Source organism: Aquarana catesbeiana, linkage group LG13 (assembly GCF_042186555.1).
Source record: "Aquarana catesbeiana isolate 2022-GZ linkage group LG13, ASM4218655v1, whole genome shotgun sequence".
NCBI lineage: Eukaryota > Metazoa > Chordata > Amphibia > Anura > Ranidae > Aquarana > Aquarana catesbeiana.
In genome coordinates, this window is record NC_133336.1 from 83,349,562 (window position 1) to 83,372,832 (window position 23,271).

A 23,271-nucleotide genomic window follows, 5' to 3' on the forward strand; every position below is an offset into this window, starting at 1 on the left:
ATTGCCACTCCTGTCAAGCGTAGAGGGGCCAAGGCTTCTGCCATCACCTTGGTGAAAATCCTGGGAGACGAGGATAGACTACAGAGGAGAGTACGGAACTACAGGTGCCAAACCCCCTATCCATCCTGACTGCTAACCTGAGATGCCTCTGAGACCCCTGGGAAATAGGGATGTGCAGATAAGCATCCCTTAGGTTCATCCTGATCTTTTAGTAACAGACAGAATGGCTCAAGGGTATTAAAGCAGAGTTCCACCCACTTTTGAAAGGTGGTCTTAAACTAAAGACCCCCCTCCACCCCTTGTTTTTTCAAAAGTACCTTTTTTGAAGTACTAAGTGTTCTTCCGTTATAGCCAGGCCGCAGCGCAGGACATCATGTCCTCTTGTGCGGCGTGCCCCCCCCGTCTTCCGGGACCTGTGATTCCCAGAAGACAATCTGGCTATTCACAAAGCATCACACGACTTGCGCATGCGCAGTAGGAAATCGGCAGTGAAGCCGCAAGGCCGTTTAGTTACAACGGCGGCACTTGCACCCGATCTGATGGACGGATCGGCCGGGGGGGGAGATCTCGGGCTCCCTGGACAGGTAAGTGTCCTTATTAAAAGTCAGCAGCTACAGTGTTTGTAGCGCCTGACTTTAAAAACTTAATTCACAGCTTTTAACCAGGAAAAAAAAAAAAAAGGAGTAAAACCTCCAGCCCTCCTCTGCCCGGGGGACTAGGACCACCACTTTCTAAACCCTTAACTCCTCCAGAAATTCTCTCATGGCCACCGATATTTCCTGATCTGTAGCTTTGTAGTCAGAACCCTGTCAGAAAAGGAGTCTTGTAAACTCTATGTAGTAACCTCTGATAATTATCCTTAGGACAAAGACTCTCTGTAACAGCTTCCCACTGTGAGAAGCAAGACTGATGATTTAACGGTTTGCTCAGGACGACAAAATCCGCAATGTACCCTACACCTCTCAACAGAGTCGGAAATAAAGCTAAAATATCCTTCCTGGCAATCCCAGCCTCAATGTTTTCGACTGGGAAAGCCAAAACTCCTAATTTCTTGCAACCATCATTGTAGTCCTAGCAGGATTCGGGTTAGCCAAAGTCGAGTCCTTGAGGAGCCCTTTATCCTCAAACACCAGATCCATGCTTTGAGACCTGCAAAAAGGCAGCATCCAGCTTTTGATTTCTATTCAATATAATTTCTCCATCCTTGTCAAACAGAAATCTGCATTTAGGAGAGATAGAGAAAAGGGCTTCCTTTCTGGATCCAACCACTCATTCTTGATGGTATCTAAAATAACTTTACACAGGAAAAACTCGGCTTTTACACTCATTTGTGCCCTAATATATCTGACTGTGGAAAGAATTATTTTTCCTCCTGAATGCCTAATGTTGTATTAACAGCCCACAGGAGCTCCTCCACATCATCCAAAGACAGACTGTACCTGGAAGACTTTATCTCCCTTGTCCAGCTCTTCCTCCCGACTCCCACTGGGAGGAAGCTGCTAAACTATCCACTTCCTCCTCCCTCTCCAGAAGGTCCCTCATGATATCAGAAAGAGTGGCCCCCAGAGGTGCCATGGAACACTGTTGCATTGCCAGTATCTGAGGAACAGCCATCAAAGGCCTAAAGGCCTGGAAAGTGGCAAACAACTCCTGCTTTACAGATGACAGTAAAATTAAAAGCCACTTCCTCCGAAGCAATACAATTTTAACACAAGGGTTTGGCCCAGGACCTTTTAAGGGTTAGCTTGCAAGAGGCACATTTGCACATGGCCGAAGAAGAGCCTTACACTTCCCAGAATGTTTGGTCTGCAAGAGAAACACAGAAAACCCAAAGAGGCTCTGGCTACCGGCCTGTCCTGAAAGAAGCTTTAGGGAAAGTGACTGCCACTACTAATCACAGAAAGCTCTGATGTTTCAGATAAATGGGAATAAGCAGATAGGCATCTTGGATGTAAAAAAAAATGCCAGGACTTCCTCTTGACTGGGAAGTAATTACAAACCTTGCTAATTCCATGAGCAATTTTTGAACTCAAAGATAATTGTTGAGAGATTTTAAGTACCACCACTAAGCTTTGGTACTGTAAACAAGTTTGAATAGAATCCTTTGAACCTGTTCTTTGGAGCTACTGGCACAGCAAAGAAAGAGAGGGCGCCAAACAGCCTCATAGTGCCATATATTTTAGTCACGGGAAAGCTAAAAACAACAGTAAATGCATTCACAAGTCTGGGAGCAAGTTACGCATTTCACCGTGAGGGAGAAGTCCTTGCCAAGAACTTCTCCCTCACAGTGACATGCTTTACTTACTCCCAGACTTGTGAGTGCATTTACTATGAATTTTAGCTTTCCAGTGACTAAAAATTGGATTTTTATAACAGCTTACCTGTAAAAATCCTTTTCTTTCAAAGTACATCATGGGACACAGAGCCATAGTAAATACTATGTGGGTTATAGTCCACCTTCAGGTGCTGGACACTGGCACACCCTAAACAGGAAGTTGCCTCCCCATATAACCCCTCCCATACCGGGAGCATCTCAGTTTTGTAGCAAAGCAATACATGTGTATACTAGAAAGAGGGGCAGGACCTCTGTGTCCCGTGATGTACTTCAAAAGAAAATAATTTTACAGGTAAGCCGTTATAAAAATCATATTTTCTTTAATTGTACATCACAGGACTCAGAGCCATAGTAATTACTATGTGGGATGTCCCAGAGCAATGCCAACTGAGGGGAGGGAGACACAACAAAAGTAGGGCACCATGAAATCAGAGGACTTATACTGCTACCTGCAGTACACTGCGCCCAAAGGCTGCATCCTCATGTCTTTTTACATCCACCTGACAGAATCTGGTAAATTTATGGATTGAAGACCAAGTTGCGACCTTGCAGATTTGAGCCATGGAGGCTTGGTGATGCACTGCCCACGAAGCACTAACAGCCCCAGAGGAGTGCGTTTTGATTTGAGAGGGTAGAAACTACCTCTTTAAACCATAAACTAAAACGATTACTTGTCGAATCCATTCAGAATAGTAGATTTCCATGCTGTATGTCCTCTTTTAGGACCTTCAGGCAATACGAACAAAACAGTCCTTTTCTGAATCTCAGCAGTCGTCTTTAAGTAGACTGCTCTCACCACATCAAGAGAATGTAGTGATTTTTCTTCCATAGAACAGGGTTCTGGGAAAAATGAAGATAGAACAATATCCTGGTTTAGATAAAAACCTGATACTACCTTCGGTAAAAAGTTAGGATGAGGACGCAATACTACCTTATCCTTGTGAACAATAATAATATGGCTCTTTACAAGAAAAATCAGCCAATTCTGATACCCTTCTTGCAGCAGATATGGTTACCAGAAAAATAGTTTCCCTTGTCAAAAAAAGGACCAAGGGAATATGTCGTACCGGTCCAAAAAAAGGCTGTTTTGTAATGCCGCCAAAACTAAAATTCAAATCCCAAGGGTTCAGGGGTGACCTAACCGGGGATTAAGCCGTGTTACCCCCTGAATAAACTTACGAATCAAAGAAAGCTAAGTGGCTGTTGAAATAATAGCGATAAGGCTGAGACCTGTCCTTAGAAAGCACTCAAGGCCAGCTTTATTTCTCACCCCATCTGCGGAAAGTCAAGGATTCTACCTTTGACCTATTTCCTGGGGTGCAACCCCTGGTTTCACACCAGGAGACATATGTTTCCCAGACTCCATAATATATAATTATGGAGACCGGCTCCCTTGCATTAACCAAAATAGAAACCACTGAACCGGACAGCCCACATTTCTTCAGAGTGTGGGTCTCAATAGACAAACAGTTAAATTAAGCGTTTGTAAAGTAGGATGGAATACCGGACCTTGCAAAAGAAGGTCTGGCCGTGGCGGTAGGGTTCATGGGTCCCATACTGTCATCTTTACGATCTCTGGATACCAAGATTTCCTGAGCCCCGCTGGGGGCCACAAGAATCACTGACTTTCCTTCCTGCTTGATCCTGCGAAGAAGTCATGGATGCAGGCAGATTAAGAGGGAATGCATAAATCAGTGAGAACCGATTCCACAGGAATAGCAAGGCATCTGTTCCGCATGCTAGCGGATCCTTTGTTTTTGACACCATGTTATCAATTTCTTTGTTGAACCTGGACGTAAACAGATCTATGTCTGGGATCCCCCATCTTTGACATATTGACAGGACGATATCGGGGTGAAGGAACCATTCTCCCCCGGGAACAACTGCTGGTGACTCAAGCAGTCCATCTGCCAATTTTCTATTCCTAGAATTAAGACCGCCGATAGACAAAGTACATTGTTTTCTGCCCAAAATAGGATATGATTCACCTTTCTCTGGGCCGCACAACTTCCTGTGCCCCCTTGGTGATTAATATAGGCTATTGCTGTGGCATAGTGGGATTGTATCCTGGCAGGACAATACCGTATAAAACTAAAAGGTGTCCTGTGCGCTGATTGGATGAGGGAATACAGGTAACGGTAGTGACTAGACTATTTAAATGTGAATATTTCATATAGCAAAAAGGTGGCAATATTGCAGAAAAATTAGGGTGTTCACACCAACACTTAATGCAATAAATAATTAAATAAATTTTGCGCAATATTAGTATTAATAAAAATAAATCAAAATATGTGAAATCTGTGTAAAAGAAAAACAAGGTGATAACAGTTAGGGTAGTGGTTGCTGAAGCTATTGTTGCAAGGATCAAAGATCTCCATATTGCAGCATATAGCTATCGCCACTATCTTCTAGTTGGGTGATGATATTATATCTGAAATATCCGTGAATATAAAACAAAGCTATCTGCAGTGGTGATATAAAATTATATCTAAAAATACCGTGAATAAAAAAAACAACACTTTCTGCAGTCATTAATAATTAATAGTAAGTGATTTGTGCACCAAAACAATAAATATTATCATAAACCAGAGAAAATTGAGTACTGTCCGTGATACTTTTTTTATTTGCACTAACATACAATTTTTCAGGACAAGCTTTCGGGGTATGTTCCCTTCTTCAAGGTCCAAGCAGTACTGATTCACAAATTTTTAAGCAGAATGTTAAAGAAGAAGAAAAAAAAAAAAAAAAAAAAAAAAGAGAAAACCAAACACATACAAACACATGGAAACATGATGGTGTCGTAACGCGTAGGGATTGGCCAGAGCGGTACACACGATTTGAAGCACCAAGTGAGAGGGCGCTGAGAACGCCAGACCTTTTTCTCATTTACTCTGCCTGTTTTTAAAGTAATAAATGTAAGAGCAATACCTAAAATAAATATCATCACCCCCCCCGATTTTAAAAACTATATCACACTAGTGGAGCCTTGTTTTCTCCCCCTCCCCTATTTATTTCCTCCACCGCTGAGAAAACTAGAGCGGAGCCATACAGAAGGAACCATGGAGGAATAGTAACAAAGAAAGTGAGGTTCCCAGTGACCAACGCTACATCTTAAAGCTACAATCACTGAATGCCCGTTTACTACAAATTGAAGGTGAGGGTTCTGTGAGACCACATTAGGAGACACCACCAGCAGGGATACACATTTACTATACTCTACATGCCAGAATTGAATAGAAGAATTATTTATAGACTGTTTATATGCTGCTACCCATTCATCTCCTTCAAGAATTTCTCATTCCTATAATTTTCACTTAAATTGAACACTGAAGCGAACGGTCATTGCACATTTTTTATGCTTGTTATTTTTTATGTTTGCTGGTTTATGATAATATTTATTGTTTTGGTGCACAAAATCACTTACTATTAATTATTAATGACTGCAGAAAGTGTTTTTTATTCACTGTATTTTTAGATATAATTTTATATCACCACTGCAGATAGCTTTGTTTTATATTCACGGATATTTCAGATATAATATCATCACCCAACTAGAAGATAGTGGCGATAGCTATATGCTGCAATATGGAGATCTTTGATCCTTGCAACAATAGCTTCAGCAACCACTACCCTAACTGTTATCGCCTTGTTTTTCTTTTACACAGATTTCACATATTTTGATTTATTTTTATTAATACTAATATTGCGCGAAATTTATTTAATTATTTAGGACAATACCGTAAACTGAACGTCCAGGCCCTCAGAACCAAGTGCTCTGCCTGAATTTCTAGAATGATAATGGGCAAGGCCCTTTCTGATCTGGGCCACTTCCATGGTAACTGAAAGAAAGATTTTCCCCTTTGCAGATTTTTGGATATTAACCATAAACTGAGGCTCCGGCGTACCCAGCCTACAGCACCTGGTATTTCCAGGTGGTCCATCCGGGTCCTAACCAGGCCCGACCCTGCTTAGCCTCCAAGATCAGACGAGATCGGGTGCTTTCAGGGTGATGTGGCCGTAGGCTTTGGAGTCAGACACATTGGGAATCTAGAGCTTGAACCCTTTGTTCCAAGCTGATAGGATACTGTTTTGCAGCAGTCTCGAATGAAACTGAGCATAAGGAACGGCCTAAAATGAAGCCACCATCTTTCCCAACAACCTCATGCAAAGTAGAATAGAAGAAATTCATCTTGTTTCGACCTAAATCAGTTCCTTTATGGCGCTGATCTTTGCCTGGGGCAAGAATACCCTTTTCTGGGTGTACCTATGATCAGACTCAAGTATTTTAGCCTTCTTCATTGTTTTAAAGATGATTTCTCCTAGGTTGAGAATCCAACCTAGATATTCCAGGTAGTTAAATGTGGTGACCATACTTTGGTCCAAATGGGCTACCGACTGGACTATCAAGAACAGATCGTCCAGGTAAACTATAATCATTATACCTTGGGTCCTTAATCTGGCTAGAAGAGAGACCAGAACCTTTGTAAATGCTCAAGGTTCAGTAGCTAGACCAGAAAGTAGAGCTACACACTGAAAATGAAGATTTTCCACCTTGAAAAGTAGATATTACTAGTGAGCGAGGAAATAGGCATATGGAGGTATGCATCTTTGACGTCGATTGACGCCCGAAGTTCTCCTCCTTGTAGGATGGATATAACTGATTGGATTGACTCCATGCGAAAAAAAAGAGTGGTTATATTCAGTATTTGAATTAGATTTTTGAGATCCAGAATGTCCATTTGGATTTAACCAAACCCCAACCTCTGCTCTTACATGGGGGCCACCATGATCACTTTTTGCCAAAAGATGGTGCAATGCTTGAGAGAAAGACTTTTTTCTCTGGATCCTTAGGACTGTTTGATCTGAGAAAACGAGGACACAGGAACTCTTGGAACTCCAGTTTGTACCGTGGAGCTATTGAGGAAGTCCCCCATTCATCTTGACACTCTTCCTGCCAGATCCTTGAGAACTGCAGAAGAATTCCCCCTATTGAGCGAGCGGGGGCACCTCCTCATAAGGAGGCTTCATTATCTTGTAGGTTTCCTCCCCCAAGACCTCTTTTACCCCTGGGGTTAACCCTGAGGATTACCTCTTGAACCCGACGTCGGAAGCAGTCGCCCCTGGCACAGAAGAAGCTTTAAAACGAAAATATATTTACTCCTTTTCTTAAATGGCAAAAGGGTTACTTTTCCCACTAGAATTTCTTTGGATGTATTATCCAAAACATCCCTAAATAGCTGTTTCACCTCAAAAAAAGAAACTAGCTAGGAGCTTTTGCATGGTGCTTAGTGAAGGGCGCAAGGCCTGAAGGATAGAATCTCTCATAGCAACTATTGCAAACAAAGTTGCTGAGCAGGATAACCTTGAACACCTGTTTAAAATAGTCTCTCAACGATTAAGCAGTTACTGTCAGCGCAGGCTGAGACACTCAATCTGCCAGAGAAAAAAAGTTTTGTTTTTTTTTTTTTAATAGGAATTCCAACTTTTTAGCCTTTGGATCCCTAAGCATTTGAGCATTGTCTGCCAGACAAGTCAAACTCTTATTCACAGAGGATATAGCAGCGTTAATTGCTGGTATACTCTACTTAGTGAATTTCCTCCACCATAGAATAAAGTGTGAAGACTTTTTAGGAGGGAAAATAATGCTTATCTGGGTGATCCTCTCAGATACAAAAAAGTTTTTCCAACAATGAATGGACAGGAAAAGGCATGCACAGCTTGAGGAGGCTTTAGCGAACCCAAACACTCAGTTAAGGTGGAGCGGATCATTCAGCAAGAAATCGCACCATCAATCTTAAGATTGAAACAGCTGATTTTCCCGCATTTGACACCTCAGAAGAGGAGTCATCAGCCTCACCACGGTCCCCTGAGGGAATTTGTCTTCTCCTGCCCCTAGTTCCTCAGTTTGAGGGTCCTGGGTAATGGAAGAGAACCTGTCGCATTTTGACCCAAACTGGGATGCGATTTAAGTAGCTAAACTTCTTTTTTTTTTTTTAAAACCTATCATGGCTGAGGAAAAAAGATCTTTTTAGTAAAATAAAACAGGGGCTGCAGTGTTGAAAACAGTTGCAAACATTTCATGGCCCCGATTGCTCACTCTGACCAGCCACCCCCTCTCAGGGGAGGATGCCATTTGTAGAGATGAGTAGGCTTTCCAGAGCTTGAGGGAGACCCTTTTAGCTCTTTTTTGGGGGAGTTTCAACCCCCCCCTTCTGACCTTAGCCTGATACACAAAGCAGAGGTACTACCAGAAGAAATCGCATCCACTGCTTGAGCAATAGTCCAGCCACTGCTGCTGCTATTAATGCTCAGCCTGATGCAAACAGTAAATGTGTCAAATAGGAAATGCCTGTGTCACCAACCTCTTTCATGCTCCCCTTTGCTCTTATGTCTCTCCGACAATTTTGCAGCCAGCACAAATGGAGTTTTTTTTTTTTAAACACACTCCCACGTTGGAGGACGCCAACGCCGCGCTAAGCCCCGCCCCCACGTCGCATCACGCCCCCTCCTTTCTCTTTCAAAAAAGTTTTCCCGTGCAAGCACGGGCCTCCGATCAGACGGGATCTGCTTGTGAGTGAGGGATGGAAGGCGCCACCGAGTAGGAGCGGTGAAAGCCAACGGCATTGCCAATCGTCTTTAGTTCTCCCTTATACTCAGCCTCATGAAGAGGGGAAGAGTTCAGCTCATGTGGGGGTGTCTGGAGGAAGCAAACCCCCCCCCCAAACTTACCAGAGGTCTGCCTGCTAGCCGGAGGAAAAAAGTCTGCTGCTTCTGTGACACAGCGTGATCTCTGAGCAAAGCATGAGAAGGTACGTGCTCTATACAGCCCCCAGTGGTGACACTTAGGCATGACAACATTTACTTTAAAGGAGACATTTCATAAGAAAATTTAAAGATTCCTTAGAAAACTCCACTTACCTTTCCGCTGCAGGGTTTTCTGTGGTAAAACCAACAGACCCAATCTTCACCCTTCACGGTGGGTTCCGTTAACAAACCTTCAGGAACCGGGGACCCTCGGGGGAACCCACAATCCTGGACTTGCATTAGCACTTCGTCAGTAAAACTTTATGGCCTTAATACCAAAAGTACTGGATCCCAGGGTCCAGCTCTCTAAAAAAGAGAAGCGTTTACAAGCAAAACCTCGTTTCTTCGGATACGAGGCCCGGGCACCATTCAATTTGGCCTAAAAGACATTTTGAATGGATCCAGCTGCATAGCTGGCCCCAGCAAAGATTGCTCCAGTGGAGCTCAACACAGCACATCTTCACTCGTGACCAACACCTTAGACACTAGCGAAAAAACTGAGACGCTCCCGGTATGGGAGGGGTTATATAGGGAGGTAACTTCCTGTTTAGGGTGTGCCAGTGCCCAGCACCTGAAAGTGGACTGTAACCCACATAGTAATTACTATGGCTCTGTGTCCCGTGAAGTATGATTAAAGAAATATACGGCACTATAAGGCTGCTTGGTGCCCCCCTCTCTTTGTTATTTCGTATACAGTGAGGGAAAAGTAGTATTTGATCCCCTGCTTATTTTGTACGTTTGCCCACTGACAAATGATCAGTCTATAATTTTAATGGTAGGTTTTATTTTAACAGTGAGAGAAAGAACAAAAATATCTAGAACAACGCATTTAAAAAAAAAAAGTTATAAATTGATTTGCATTTTAATGAGTGAAATAAGTATTTGATCCCCTTTCATTCAGCAAGATTTCTAGGTCCCAGGTGTCTTCTATACAGGTAACGAGCTGAGATTAGGAGCACTCTCTTAAAGGAAGTGCTCCTAATCTCAGCTTGTTACCTGTATAAAAGACACCTGTCCACAGAAGCAATCAGATTCCAATCTCTCCATCATGGCCAAGACCAAAGAGCTGTCCAATGATGTCAGGGACAAGATTGTAAACCTACAAGACCATCTCCAAGCAGCTTGGTGAGAGGGTGACAACAGCTGATGCGATTAATCGCAAATGGAAAAAAAAACAAAATAACTGTCAATATCCCTCACTCTAGGGTTCCATGCAAGAACTCACCACTTGGAGTTTCAAATAGCATGAGAACACTGGGGAATCAGCCCAGAACTACACTGGAGAATCTTGTCAATGATCTCAAGGCAGCTTGGACCATAGTCATCAAGAAAGCAATTGGTAACACTACGCCATGAAGGACTGGAATCCTGCAGCACCCCCAAGGTCCCCCTGCTCAGGAAAGCACATGTACAGGCCCGTCTGAAGTTTGCTAATGAACATCTGAATGATTCAGAGGAGAACTGGGTGAAAGTGTTGTGGTAAAATGAGACCAAAAACAAGCTCTTTGCATCAAAGCAACTCGCCGTGTTTGGAGGAGGAGGAATGCTGCCTATGACCCCAAGAATACCATTCCCACCGTCAAACATGGAAACGGAAACATTATGCTTTTGGGGTGTTTTTCTGCTAAGGGGACAGGACCAGTGTTAATTTTGTCAGCTAACATTTTCATTGACTAAATTAATACTATTTTAGTTTACTTGAGATGACTAAAACTAAAATGGCATTTTACTCAAAAGAGTATGACTAAAACTAAATAGAAATTGACGTAAAAAAAATTAACACTGGTATGCAGTGCATGTTCAAACCTTAATACCATATATAATAACATTAAATTTTTTCACTCCAGCAGTATATAATTAGTTTGGAAACTGCAGAGAAATGCTTAACCGCTTCCCGCCAGCCGGCCGTCAAATGACAGCTGGGCAGCGCGGCTCTTGTTTTGGGTGGACGCCATATGACGGCCCTCCAGAATGACCACTCTCACACGCATCACGGCAATCAGTGGTGCAGTGTGTCAATCTGACACACCGCTACACCGATCTCGGTAAAGAGCCTCTGACGCACGGCTGATCACGATGTAAACAGGAAGAGCCGTTGATTGGCTTTTAGAGTAGGGGAGAGCCGATCGGCTGCTCTCCTGACGGGGGGGGGGGGGGGTCTGTGCTGATTGTTTATCAGCGCAGCACCCCTCGGATGCCTACCCAGGACCACCAGGATGCTCCCAGGACCACCAGGAATGCCACCCTAGACCACCAGGGAAATGCCAGTCAGTGCACAGGCAGCTGCTAATCAATGTCCATCCCCAATCCCTGCAAGTGCCAACAGGGATGCCTAACAATGCCATCAGTACAGCATATCTGTGCCCAGCAGTGCCACCCATAAGTACCCATCAGTGCAGCCTTTCAGTGCCCAGTGTCACCCATCAGTGCCACCCATGAGTGCTGCCTATAAATGCCCATCAGTGCTGTATATCAGTGCCACCTATCAGTGCCCATCAGTGCCACCTCATTGGTGCCGCCTTATCAGTGCCCATCAGTGTTGCCTTATCAGTGCCCATCAGTGAAGGAGAAAACTTACTTATTTACAAAATTTTATAACAGAAACAAAATAAAAACTTTTTTTTTCTTCAAAATTTTAGGTTTTTGTTTAGCAAAAAATAAAAATGCAGAGGTGATCAAATACCATCAAAAGAAAGCTCTATTTGGGGGAACAAAATGATAAAAATTCTGTTTGGGTACAGTGTAGCATGACCGCGCAATTGTCATATAACCACTTGCTTACTGGGCACTTAAACCCTCCTTCTGCCCAGACCAATTTTCAGTGCTGACGCACTTTGAGTGACAATTGCGCGGTCATACAACACTGTACCCAAATGAAATTTTTATCATTTTTTTCCCCACAAATAGAGCTTTCTTTTGGTGGTATTTAATCACAGCTGGGATTTTTATTTTTTGCTAAACAAAAAAAGATGGAAAATTTTGAAAAAAAAAAAAAAAAAAAAAAATCATGTTTAATAGTTTGTTATAAAATTTTGCAAACAGGTAATTTTTCTCCTTCACTGATATGCGCTGATGAGGCGGCACTGATTGGCTGCACTGGTGGGCACTGATAGGCACAGATAAGGTGGCACTGATGGGGACAGGTAAGGCAGCACTGATGGCCATTGATAAGATGGCACTGATGGGCCCTGATAGGTACCACTGATAGATGGCACTGATAGGTGGCACTGATGTGCAGCACTGTTGTTGAGGCAGTGATGGGTGGCACTGTGGGCACTGATGTGAACTGGTAGGCAGCACTGTTGCCTATTGCGAGGTGGCACTGGCAGGGGGCACTGATGATCTGGCGGCAGCTTGCCGTGATTGGGACTGATGTCCCTCTCACAGCTGCCAGTGATTGGCTTTTTTTTCTCTCCTCACGCTGTCACCGCGAGGAGAAAAAATAGCCGATTACCGGCTCTGTTGACATCACATGATCAGCTGTCATTGGCTGACAGCTGATCACGTGGTAAGGGGTCGGGATCACAGGGGGCGCGCATGCGTAGTCCCGGCAAGCGGATCTGAACTGGTTAAATAGCGAAAGCGCTGCAAGCTGGAAACTGGCTTGGGCAGGAAGGGGTTGTAAGTGCCTGGTATTGAAGTAGTTAAATAATGCATTGCAATTTAACTACACCCATTAGATTTTAGACTAAAATTAGTTTTAGTCGACTAAAATGTACTGGAGATTTAGTCGACTAAATACAATTGCAGAAGACTAAAATGGGACTAAAACCAAAATGCCATTTTAGTCAAAAGACTAAAACGAAATTTGCTGCCAAAATTAACACTGGACAGGACAACTTCACCACATCAAAAAGGGATGATGGACAGAGCCACGTACTGTCAAATCTTGGGGGAAAACCTCCTTCCCTCAGCCAGGGCATTGAAAATGGGTTGTGGATGGGTATTCCAGCAAAACGATGACCTAAAACACACGGCCAAGGCAACAAAGGAGTGGCTCAAGCAGAAGCACATTAAGGACCTGGAGTGGCCCAACCAGTCTCCAGACCTTAATCCTATAGAAAATATGTGGAGGGAGCTGAAGTTTCAAGTTATGAAAAGTCAGCCTCGAAACCTTAAGGACTTGGAGAGGATCTGTAAAGAGGAGTGGGACAAAAACCCTCCTGAGATGTGTGCAAACCTGGTGACCAACTACAAGAAATGTCTGACCTCTGATTGCCAACAAGGATTTTGTCACCAAGTACTAAGTCATGTTTTGCGAAGGGGTCAAATACTTATTTCACTCATTAAAATGCAAATCAATTTATAACTTTTTTGAAATGCGTTTTTCTGGATATTTTTGTTCTTATTCTTTCTCACTGTTAAAATAACCCTACCATTAAAATTATAGACTGATCATTTGTCAATGGGCAACCGTACAAAATCAGCAGGGTATCAAATACTTTTTTCCCCCTCACTGTAGGTTCTGGTTTCCCAAGCCAGTGTGAGGAGGCATCCTCACTTACAGACATTAGCAGGGTTCAGTGTATCATGATTGCTAACCTCCAGGTCCTAAACCAGTTTACACATAATGCTAATTGTTTTGTATTAACCCTTTCATGACCAAGCCTATTTTTGAAATTTGGTGTTTACAAGTTAAAATCCGTATTTTTTGCTAGAAAATTACTTAGAGTTCCCAAACATTATATATATTTTTTTAGCAGAGAATCTAGAGAATAAAATGGCGATTGTTGCAATATTTTTTATCACACGGTATTTGTGCAGCGGTGTTTTAAACGCAAATTTTTGGAAAAGTGACACTTTCATGAATTTTAAAAAATCCAAACAGTAAAGTTACCCCAATTTTTTTGTATAATGTGAAAGATGATGTTACGCCGAGTAAATAGATACCAAACATGTCACCCTTTATAATTGCACGCACTTGTGGAATGGCGACAAACTACGGTACCTATGAATTTCCATAGGCGACGCTTTAAAAAATTTTTTACGGTTACCAGGTTTGAGCTACAGAGGAGGTCTAGGGCTAGAATTATTGCTCTCGCTCTGACGATCGCGGCGATACCTCACATGTGTGGTTTGAACACCATTTACATATGTGGGCGCGACTTCCGTATGCGTTTTCTTCGCTGCGCGAGCTTGCGGGGACAGGGGCACTTTAAAAAAAAATTTTTATTTATTTATTTATTTTACTTTAAAATTGTGTTTAAAAAATTTTTTATTTTTTTTTTTTTTTATTTTTATTGCTGTCACAAAGAATGTAAACATCCCTTGTGACAGTAATAGGTGGTGACAGGTACTCTTTATGGAGGGATGGGGGGTCTAAAAGACCCCCCATCCCTCCTTTACACTTCAAAGTATTCAGATCGCCGAAAACAGCGATTCTGAATACTGTGTACTTTTTTAAATTCGGCGCCATTGGCAGCCGAGTAAACGGGAAGTGACGTCATGACGTCGCTTCCGCGTTTACAACAAGAAGGCTGGAACGAAGCCGCTCACAGCTTCGTTCCAGCCCGCCCCCAGCCACCGAAGATTCCCGATTGGACACCGGGCCTCCCGATTGCACGGGAGGCCCGGTAACAGCAGCGGGAGGGGGGGGGGTTGTCCCCTCCCGCTCCTCCGGTATAACAACCGAGCGGCTTTTAGCCGCATCGGTTGTTATACACGGGTAGCCGATCGCCCGCTGGAAACAACGGTACCGGGATGATGCCTGCAGCTGCGGGCATCATCCCGGTATAACCCCGGAAAGCCGAGTACGCATATGTGCGTACGGTCGGCGGGAAGGGGTTAAGTATGGTCAGGCTCCAATACAATATTGCATTTGGTTATTCACGTTGACAGACTTGTTTACAAAGCTGTCTTTCTAGTTCGCTACTTTTTATCTTTTTGCTACTTAGTTTCCTTGATGTAAGTTAGGCCACATATTATGCAATGATCTTTCCTTCTACCTTGCTTTATTCCCTCGAACACTGTCAGTGTTGATGCGGGAATCCCTCCGCAGCGCTATTGTATTCTGATGGGAAGCCTTCTGCAGTGGCAGATAACCATCCATATTCCCATCATAGGTTCCAGGAAAATACTATGTTACTGGGTGGTGCAGCAACCACCAGCTGTAGACCTCACCGGATCTTACATGACAGTGAAGATGTTTGCCAGCACACCACAGATTTTCAAGTTCAGTTCAAACAGCTTTATTGAAGTACGATCGCATCACAAACAAGTGAGTGCAGAGTTTCGGGGTCACACAGGACCCCTTCGTCAGGCATGTGATAACAGGATTTAATAAAGCCGTTTGGACCCAACTTGAAGAGCTCTGGTGTGCTGGCCAATATCTACAATACATCTCTACCGGTAAGAATCACTGCTGGTGGCTCAAGCACACAATCCAAGTCTAAGTTCAAAGATTAGTTGATCATGCACTTCCTGTGTTAGCAGATATCTGGAAGGAATCTTAAAATGTAGCAGGGTTCTTGTTTAAATATAGCCTTCTACATGTAATATAACAAAATTAAGGAAAAGGCAGTAGATAATGTACCAGTAACAGGTATACCAATATATGCTCACTGGAAATATACCACAGTTGCAAAGACCAAAGACAGTTATTACCCAGAGGTTCGGGAGCATTCATGAAAATGTGCAGACCACTTCAAGCCTAGATTAAACAAAATCTGAAATGAAACAGTTATAAAGGATATGAGGTACGGCAAAAGGCTGGGCGAAGGCATGGAATGCTGATCCCCATGTAATCTGCCACGGAGCAATGTACGTGTAGACAAAACGTAATTTGTAGAACAGCTCCCAAAGCTGAAGTATTAGGAAAAGGAGAAAATACCATTAAAATGGTAGGTAGACATTTTTTTTTAAAAGCATTTTAAATAATATAGGATAAACATGGTTAGGCAACTTAAAGTTGATTTTCAGCCTGGAAAAAAAAAACCACCCTGGAAAACTCTTCCAGTCATTTCTCAGCAATCTATAGCCTTTGATTTAAAGTGGTTGCAAACCTCAGACATGAAATATGAACAAAGCATATCCCTCTACAGTGTGTACTTGTATCAATTAGGAGCATAAAGTGTAATTTTTGTCTGCTGCTTCCTTCTTCTTTCAGGATGAATCACTTCTGACAAGTTTTCCTGGAACCTAGAGAAAAAAAGATGACAGGGGAGGAACTTCCAGCACACAGCCTGGGATTGACAGCCTCAGCTTTGTTACTGTGTGCCGTGTGATGGGGTGTGTCCTTTCCCTCCAATCAGCTCTCCTCACTTAGCTCTGCAGAGTAACTTCAGCTCTCCGCTCTCTTTTTTTCTGACAGCTCAGACAAGCTTTATAAATTCTGGACTTTGAACTGATGTAGAGAAAAGAAGACTGCAGATAAACAGGTACAACTTATGTAAGAGGATTGGTTCATCTCTGCGTATCATCTGAGGCCAGTCACTTCACCGGGTATATGTGAGGGTTTACAACCACTTTAACATACAGTTTCCAAGACCCACATATTTTTCCCTTAAACTACAGTCCCATAATTTTCCACCATACCAGTTCTGGCTGCTTGACTGAAGCCGCTGTGTTCCTCTGTTGAGAGGCTCATGAGCACTGTAATCAGTGCAATACTGAGTGTCTATTTTCCAAATAAATAGGCAGCGTCAGCATTGGAGGTGGGCATTTACAGAAGTAACCCTGCAGTGCTGATGAATAGAGGATTGGGACACTGGCTGTCACATTAAGGTAGATTAAACACATTTTAAATATAAATTATAGGATACCTAGGCATAGATAGAGGGATAAACAATCGTGTCTTTTCTGGCAGGAGTTTAGCATTAAACAGTATCTTGTCAACTTTATATCAATGTCTTACAGTAGGGTAAAGAAATCTATATTTCACTTGGGTTTGTACAAATGTTGAACCGACCCTTTCCTTTGCCAGTCTTTATATAAACATGTTTGGTATATAAACAATTGACCGGTAAAAAAATGTATCAACAAAAATGGTTCCAATCTTCATAAGCAAGAGTTATTCCCCCACTCGGTCCACCATCTTGCCTCTCGTACAGTGAAGAGTAAGACTACCAATCACAGACTCAAAACCCTCCTGTGTCATGAGCCAGGGGAGTGAGATGGAGCCAAGGGGTTTCACTATTGACTGTGCACGAAAATAAAAAAAAATGTAATGGCAGAAGCAACACAGTTTAGCATGTTTACATTGCATGGTAATCAAAGGGGCATTTAAAACGAAATTGAAGAGCAGCATGAAAATGACTCTAAATTTATATTCTTTAGGAATGGAAAGGTTCATTTTAAAATCTATTCCAGGGGAGCCTTTAGTCTTCACTAATATTTGTCTACTCTTCTATTTAAGTATTTGCCTTTTTAAGAATGGCAATTAGGAGCTCTGCTATGGAAACAATGAAAAGATTTGTATATAAGTGTATCAGGACCTTAGGCCAGAGCCACGTAGCCGATTTGTAAAATAAATGAATTGGTAAAAAGGGAAACCTTTCTACCGTGATTAATGCATAAGCAGTAAACTATTCTAACAGTGAAATTAGTATCTTTTAATTCTAGCACACACATACATGACTATTAAAACATTTGTAATATATTATGACACAAATATGACAGGTGGTCATACAATACCTTGCTGAAAAGTATTGACATAAAGAATAGGTCCAGCAGAAGTTTCTCTGAGCAGTCCTTGTAATCAAATGTAAAGAAGAGTACAGTGAAGATGAATGTGGCATACTGGCAGGTGGGACTGCTATATGAAGACCTTAGAAGCTTCATTCCGGCAATGGTGATCAACAATGCACCAACCCTGTCAACACAAGTCAATGGGTTACATCTTACATGGTGGATATAACATTATTGCAAAGCTCCACTTTCTTATATTAAAGTTAAAGCAGAATTTCACTTTAAATCAACAATGACGATTTTTAACCCTTATGCTGCTAGCATTAATATATAGTGTATAATAATTACTTGTTTAAAAAAAAAAAAATAATTATGTTTCTTCAGTTACTTCCTGGTTTCTTGCCTTGGCAAATGAGGTCATACATCCCAGCAGTCTTCTGGACGGGTGGAGGAGTTTTCTCAGATAAGCACACCCTCCTGTCTGCATGCCTGAGCTAAGGGCAGATGAATATTCCAAGAAGTAAATGATACATGAATAATCTGCCCTTACTCAAAATGGCCATAAGCAGAAATGTTAGGTGGGCGTTTTTTAAAGCGATTTCTTGGCAAAATAAATTATGGAGACATGGATGGATGGGTGCGTTTGCTTTGAATACTAAAAATAAATTAAATAGCATTTTTGCTTTGTGGCACTCAGATGCAGTGTAGTTCCACTTTAAGTTTCCAAAATACACAACCTTGCAAGAGTGACTATGTTTCTCAGCAGCAGTGGGCTAGCCCCCTTTTTTCTTAACCTTAACCCCAACTGTGTGGCGCTTTCACAAAGTATTCAATTTAATGAAGATCTTTACTAAGACATTAAATGAAACTGAAAGAACAGATATCATTACTTAAAGTGGCACTAAAAGCGAGGATACTCACCATCACAACACTTCCTTGCCGGTCCCAGCATCTTCTATTGTGGGCCATGTTTCGGCCATCTTCATTGGCTGGTGTGGGATGACATCACTCCTGCGCATGCTCAGGAGCTAGTCATCCCTGCACATAGTATTGGTCGAGCAGCTGTAAGCTAAACTGCACATGCACAGCTTAGTTTACAGTCTGAGGTAAATATTAGAAAAAGGGGGCCCAAGAATGGCCCTAGATAGAACTTTAGAGGCAAAATGGACGAGAGTATAATAAAAATATATTTTATTGATAACAATTAATCGCAAACAGAGCAAGTATCAAAAGAATTTAAAAAAACACAAACAATTAACACACAATAGACATAAATGTATGGCGTGAACAAAAATGCTGGCACCATATAAGACAGCAGTGAGCCCCTGTGAGTCAACGCGTTTTGCTTCATCAGGACACACTCTTACAGTCTGAGGATCGCCCTGAGCAGGCAGATAGGCATGTTTTATTACAGAAGAGACATTACATGTCTCTTCTGCAGTAAAATGTCTGCTAAGTGTATCAAAGCGGAACTTCAGTTCAGTTTTAAATAGGTATGCTGTAAGCAGCCATGGGGTTAAGAGCACGGGGATTAGTGTGATGCAAGGAAATCTAGAGCTGAAGCCTTGAAAACACTTTTCGACTTTGGGCAAACCAGGCAGGTGTGCTGGTTCCTTTAGAGTACATGCGCCAGTGATGAAACTGGCTGCATGTACACTAAATATCTCCTAAAAGGTGCCCGTTATAGGATATATTTACACTACCTATAGGCAAGCCTTATTATAGGCTTACCTATAGGTAAAAGCAAAAGATGGAAGTTTATTTCCACTTTAAGAAACAGCTGTACTGCTTCATTTTTCAACCAGCCCTTATGTCATCAACTTTTAAAAACTATTCCTTAAATTCAATACAGAAAAATTAGTTGGCAGTCAGACACTGAAGGTCTAATATAAAAATAGGGTCAATTTTAAAACCTTGGTTATTTCTACAGAGACACTAAATTGAATAGTCCATTTATATGATCCAAAAGCAACATAACAAAAATTTTAAAAATGTGGTTCATTCGGATGGTATTTTTATTGGCATAAGTTAGGGAAGGCAACCTTTGATAGATCTACCTGAACAACATGGAAGAGATCAAACATAACCAGGGTGCCGCATTTTTTTTTCTCAAAAAAAAAAAAAAAAAACACCATGGAGGAGGAAAACCTAGGGAAAAATTAAAAAAAAAATAATAAAAAATAAACAAATTTCACTGTAAAAATATAAACTTGGCCTACCTTAAGCTAGCTTCAGTGAAAAACTTTCATTCACAATTTTTTTTCAAGTCTGGAGAGTAACTGGTCACCCCAAGTATGATACAGTAGTCAATCATGAAGGCTGGCACTGCAGACCGGCTTGCTCTAATAGTTCCAGGTCAGAATGGTCTCAATGCTAGCCTGGCTTTCCGCTCGGAGTTCTGGCCAGTGTAAGTAGAGCAGTGTACCGGGATCAGTAGGGCACATTTGGAGGGTGGGGTGGTGTCAAGAGGGCATGGTACAGGGGGGTCAGTAGTCTATTGAACCAAAGTAGTTTGCTCATGGAGTACAGGGAAGCTCCTGTGGCAGGTCTACATGTTCTGGTGCACTGATCCTCGCCATCTTTCCTCTTTCATCTATCCCACATCACTCACAAGCTCCTGGGATGGACGGACAAGAGGGGCCAATGGGTATCAGCACAGTACGCTCAGGAATGTTTGGAGCGTTTGAACCCCCGAGATATCCAGCCTGAAATTAGTCAAAGCCGACAGTGAACCATAGACTGCGGAGGCATTCTCCGCCCTACATCATGCCCCTTGCACATGTGCAGTGGCATGGCAGGGGATATCTCCATCGCCTATTTGCTGCCAGCTTTGACAGCTTCCCAGCTAAATCCCTGGGTAGCCCTTAGCAGTTAAACCTTCTGATACAGCCAAACAGTTGAATCTTCAAAAGTGGGATAAAATGTGAAGTTTAAAATTATGCCTCATCATCATACAATGTCAATAAATTCCTGGAAAGAGTTCTGTTCTGAATTTTTTAAATTTTTTTACAGTAAGATAAAAGGCTTATATTTATAGATAAAATCCTAATGATACCTGGAAAAAAAAGGGAAGAAGAATTTAAATAATATACTCACTCAGCCCCTAATTTCTTAGGACTGCCTATTTCCTTGGCACCGTTGCTCAGTTCATTGAGAACTATCAAAGGATAAATAATATTCTTCTCTACAAAAAGCAGCCAAACATGAGCCTTCTCGAACCACATCATGTGAGCAGCATCTTGGGGAAAAAACATTGAGCCCAAAATGAAAAACAGTCAGTCAAAATGAAGCAGACATCTAAGTGGTTGCTAGGTGCAACACATACATTTTCTTCCTCTTCAGTTTCTATAAACACTTTTAGGTCACCCAAACAATGAAAAACTTAAAGTGGTTGTAAACTTCAGACATGAAATATGAACAAAGCACATCCCTCTGTAGCAGGGATCCTCAAACTACGGCCCTCCAGCTGTTTGGGAACTACACTTCCCATGAGGCATTGTAAAACTCTGACATTCACAGACATGATTAGGCATGATGGGAATTGAAGTTCATGAACAACTGGAGGGCCGTAGTTTGAAGACCCCTGCTCTGTAGTATGTACTCATCTCAGTTACTCAGTTATGAGCACCAAGTGTCATTTCTGCCTGCTGCTTCGTTTTTGTGCCATCATGGATCACTTGCGACAAGTTTCTCTGACACGAAGAAAAAAAAAGGCGACAGGGGATGGAACTTCAGCAGATTGACAGCCTAAGCTCTGTTCCTGGGTGCTGTGTGTGTGTGTAGGGGGGTGTCCCTCCAACCAGCTCTGAGCTTTTCATACGGAGCTTTGCAGACTGTAATTACAGCTCATCGTCCCGTTTTCGGAAATCTCAGACAAGCTTTAAAAAGTCTGGACTCTTAACACATTTAGAGAAGACTGCAGCTAAACAAGTAGAACTTAGGTGATACACGTAGATGAAACAAATCCTCCTACCTGAGGCCAGTCACTTCATTGGATATATGTTATGGTTTACAACCACTTTAATGAATGGAATACTTCCTACTTAGTGACCAATAAAAGCAAGAGTCCTCATTCATCAATGTATATGAAAACAGGAACCATCTGTATTTTTGTTATTGAAACTAACAATTTAGGGTGCATCCTATGTCCAAAGTCAATCACTCACATAATATCGCTATATGAACGATTACATTCAAGTGGCCGCGATCAGCTGCGAGACCTGGCAGCTTCTAATTGCTTTCAATGTGGCTGCCACTCCCAGCTGTTCTTGGGAAGCCTTGCTGGGGTTCTCGCATCTAATTGAAGGCAGCTATTACAGCGCAGCCCTACTGCATAGACAAGGAAAAATGCCTTGCTCCCCATGTGCCCTTACTGGCACAGTAAGGGCACATGATCACAAGGTGAATATAAAGGAAAGAAAGCCTAAAAAAGAAAATTAAGGCTACATTCACATTAGCGATTAAGGGTGGTGTGAACTGTAGTGCCAGCAATCTTGTTTACAGCTGCGGATGAAAGTGGCCAAGTGCAGCTGCAGGCCCTGTTCACTATCGCAGCAGCTATTCGTGGCACCCTGCCCAGCCAGCAATTACTTGCAGTGATCACTGCTGGATGCACTCTATGTTCATACGGGAGTCGCTGGCTGTGCAGAGAACCACAAATAGCTAGCGCCCGTCAGGGACATGTCACTATAATGAGGCCGGCAGCTGCACCATGCTGCTATCATCCGCAGTTGTAAACAAAAGAATTCTGCTGCTAAAATTTGCAATGGCCTTAATCGCCAATGTGAATGTAGCAATCACATCTAAGAGTTGGTAAGCCGCAACATATTAAATGTTTGCTTTTGGGTTGCATACCGCTTTAAAACATTTTAAAAACGATCTGTGTATGGAGTTTCCTTTAATAAGTTGATGCTATGGAATAGTGACAAACTCAACATCTGAACTATACAGTATAGCACAGCTAAAAAAGGTCTAATCTCGAACAAAATCAGAATGTTCAACGTATGCAACAAGAAACATCTTTAAAAGAAATACCTAACTTCACTTACTTCGAACTTCAAATTGGTAATATTCCTTCGTTTTTAGCAGCGGGTGAGAGAAGCAGTGCCAGGGAAGTTGCTTGCGTACTTGTGGTAGAACGTAGTGAGTTAGGAAACCAACTGAACCAACTACTGCATAGAGAACGTAACTCAGAACAGGCTGGAAAAAACATTATACAGTACATAATAATGTTGATATTTTAGGTAGGACATTTGCATGGAATATTCTTTTTTAATACCACTAGTAAACTAGCAGTTACAAATCATTCCATTTGAAGAGAATACACCAGTCTTACCTGTAATGCTGTAAACACAGTGCTGACATGAATAGCAAAATACAAAACTGCAATCACTATGCAGACAACCAGATCAGACTGCAGTCTCTCATTCTAGGAAAGAAAAACATGCATTGGAATTCAATTGTACTAAACAAAATACTATCACATACCAGCAAGAACAAGAAACACA

General features: G+C 42.1%; 1 protein-coding gene and 1 pseudogene across 10 annotated transcripts in view; both read right to left on the reverse strand.

Annotated features, from left to right (window-relative positions):
• The window catches only part of PCNX1 (pecanex 1), a 307,205-nt gene that overhangs the window by 87,785 nt on the left and 196,149 nt on the right, over positions 1–23,271 (reverse strand). For all 10 annotated transcript variants that reach the window (XM_073609815.1, XM_073609817.1, XM_073609816.1 and 7 more), the window contains 5 exons: positions 23,100–23,192; positions 22,813–22,963; positions 20,861–21,002; positions 17,771–17,948; positions 15,830–15,940 (listed from right to left, as the gene is read on the reverse strand). In XM_073609815.1, coding sequence (XP_073465916.1) covers positions 15,830–15,940; positions 17,771–17,948; positions 20,861–21,002; positions 22,813–22,963; positions 23,100–23,192 — 675 coding nt within the window. The remainder of the gene's footprint in view (positions 1–15,829; positions 15,941–17,770; positions 17,949–20,860; positions 21,003–22,812; positions 22,964–23,099; positions 23,193–23,271) is intronic.
• LOC141120652 (5S ribosomal RNA) lies at positions 6,243–6,358 on the reverse strand (annotated as a pseudogene).